General features: G+C 35.0%; 1 protein-coding gene across 1 annotated transcript; it reads left to right on the forward strand.

Moving 5' to 3' along the window:
- Positions 1-751: 751 nt before the first annotated feature.
- LOC308705746 (olfactory receptor 52E2-like) lies at positions 752-1639 on the forward strand (the record flags this gene model as incomplete). Its single annotated transcript, XM_081390916.1, has 1 exon — positions 752-1639. One exon carries the CDS (start codon positions 752-754, stop codon positions 1637-1639), a length of 888 nt encoding a protein of 295 aa, XP_081247042.1.
- Positions 1640-3076: the final 1437 nt, after the last annotated feature.

Genomic DNA, 3076 nt, shown 5'->3' on the forward strand with positions numbered 1-3076 from the left:
TTATACATAGGCCTACATTAAAAAACAATATGACTTAAGTTACCTTTCATAATCAGGCTGCAGCTGCTTCTTTGTGTTGACTGTCCATGGACCGTTAAAATTTGAACCGTCGCTGCGGAATCCGTATAACCCAACAGCTGGGGTATTACTAGAAATTACCCACGATCGTTTAAAATGACCCAACATTTTTTTTTAATAACCCAACATATTGACCCAATATGTGTAACCCAACGGTTGGATTAAACAAATAATCCAACGTTTTTTACTGTAGTATAATACTAGTATTACTAGAATTTTAGTAGGGCCTGGTAGTCCTCCCTGAATTTGTTACAGTGTGCTGTCATGTTGTTTTTGAAGCTAGAAAATCCATAGAGAATTAGAAAAATGTACTGACATGAATGCTAAATATCATTAGGCACCACTTATTACTGCAGCTTACCTTTATAGCAAAAAGAGAGACTTAAAGAATAAAATCATTTATTTGTTCATTTCAGTAATTCAGATTGATTGCAATTTTTTTTTTTTTTTTTTTTTTGAGGAGTGAATAATTAATCTCCAGACTTTTTAGAACTTCTTTTACAGATTCCCCAAATGACAAATCACTTAATATAAAGCCAAGCAACACCTTGTCTGTTCCAGTTTTGAACACCCAGCTCTTCATATCTGGATGGGTCTGTTTATTTGCCTTCTTTTGAACTATGTTAGTCATTGACTGTGACTGTGACTGTGATTTGAGACCACCCATAACTTGATGGATAACATGTCTTATGCTGTGATACTGACTCTCATGGTGCCCAGAGACTCCAAATCATATAGGCACTTATACTTCACTTGTTTTCTTTCCATCTATCTGCTTATTTTGTCAATTAATATTTCTCTTGTTATAGTAATTATAAAGGAGAAATCTCTACATGAACCAATGTACATATTCTTGTCTCATCTGTGTTTAAATGGGGTTTATGGAGCCTCGGGATTCTACCCTAAAATTATGTCTGATTTAATATTGGATTCATATGTGATCTCCTCTCACATGTGTGCTCTGCAATCCTTGGTTATTTACAGCTCTTTACTGTGTGAGTTTACAATATTAACAGTGATGTCTTATGATAGATATGTAGCCATATGCAAACCTTTAGACTATCATTCCAAGTTAACTAAATTCACCTGTGTGAAATTAATTCTGTTTTCATGGATTGTTCCCATCTGTGTCTCAGTTATAGCAGCCCTGTTATCAAACTTGAGGCCATTTTGTAAAAATCACATTGATAAATTATATTGTGATAACTGGTCAGTTGTAAAACTGTCTTGTGTATCATCTTTTGTGAATAATGTCTATGGATATATTGTCGCTGTTATATTGTTTAGCTGTGCCGTTATTATAATAGTGTCCTATGTTAAACTAATCTCTGCATGTAAAGCATCTTTAGAAAACAGAAGGAAATTCTGGCAAACGTGTCTGCCACACATATTATCGCTGATAAATTTCACTTTTGCTTTCCTTTTTGATTTCATGTATAACAGATATGGTTCAAATGACATTCCAGAGAGTCTGCGTAATTTTTTGGCTTTAGAATTAGTTATAGTCCCACATGTTTTTAATCCAGTAATCTATGGGTTAAATATTAGAGCAGTGCGATAAAGAGTTATTATTTCATGTCTTGCAGCAAGAGTAGGCTAAATGTTTCACAAGCACCAAAAAGTCAAATACCTTATGTGTGTAAGGTAGTTTTTTTTTGTGTGATTCAGCTGTATTTCACAGATTTTCACACTTGGCAAATAACACTGTTGATGCTACATAATGCGAAAAATGTTAAATGTATTGAGTTACATTTTCAACCCAGTGTGCATTCCTTTATGACTCTCATGTTAGTGTTAAGGTAAGTCATGTGATCATAGATGATCATATGCACTGGAGATGGGTCCCATAAGTGGACTGTAAGCAATAACATGATAATGGATTTCTTGGGTAGTTTTTGTTAAAAGCATCTGAAATGTCTTAAATTAAATAGTAAATGTGTGTTTACTCTTTATGTTTTAGATACATTCCCTTATTAAGACACTGTACATTTTCTGTCTGATTGTGCAACATGTTCTCACTCCCAATTCGTCACATATGGACATTTAGTCAGGACTCCTTGGTGTCACTTTTTAACATGCAGGGTAGCTAGCGTACATTTCTGATGTGCAGAAAACTTCATTGCTTTCAAAGAGAAACCTTTGGATATAACTCTGCACTGCCCTATTGGTATTACCACACATTATATTGAATTAATAGGAAATCATCTGATTTGAATGAGATGACATTACCAAACGAGTCTCCCTGTACATTCTTTCATCTCAATAGTCCTAAACATTTAAATGATTGTTTAATTAAAGTTGGGAATTTTCCCCTTCCCCAGAAATCCCTTCTGATACTCATCCACTTAGACATGGTGAGTGGCCAGAAAAACTTCATCACAACCGATTATGTAGTGGAGTTGACTCCAACAAACATAAAGAATTTAACACTAATAAGACAATTCACTCCTGATAAAAAATAGACAGGGTTCAGTTCAGCAAATGTGCAAACCGAGTACACATAGCGAAGCTAGTGGCTGTAAATCTGACAAAGGAAGAGGTGAGTCTAGTGAATATTTAGACTATCTATGACTGTCAAGCACTCAGCTTCCCCCGCCCCTCTTCCCCTCCCCCCAACACAAAATAAAATCAAAGATAAAAATAAAAAAATGAAATTTCATGTACAGTATATACAGTATACACATACATACTCACATATGCATGCATGCACCCACACATATTACTCACTGAAGAGGAAAAAGAAGAAGAGAAAGAAAGAGAGAAGAAAACCCCATTAAGCTTCTAAAGCATAAGGCATTTAACAGTTACTCACAGACATAGTAAAAGAGAGAGACAGAGAGACAGACAGGTTTCTCCTTAGAGTTACTCAGCAAAGTTTTGGTGGTAGAATTTTTCTGCAGCCTCAGGAGAGTCAAAATAGTAGGCTACTCCGTATTGTTGTATGACACATGAAGTCTGGCCGGGTATTTTTAATAGATAAAATAGTAAACTGTATATT

The sequence above is a fragment of the Scardinius erythrophthalmus genome (assembly GCF_964197995.2).
Source record: "Scardinius erythrophthalmus genome assembly, chromosome: 17".
Lineage (NCBI taxonomy): Eukaryota > Metazoa > Chordata > Actinopteri > Cypriniformes > Leuciscidae > Scardinius > Scardinius erythrophthalmus.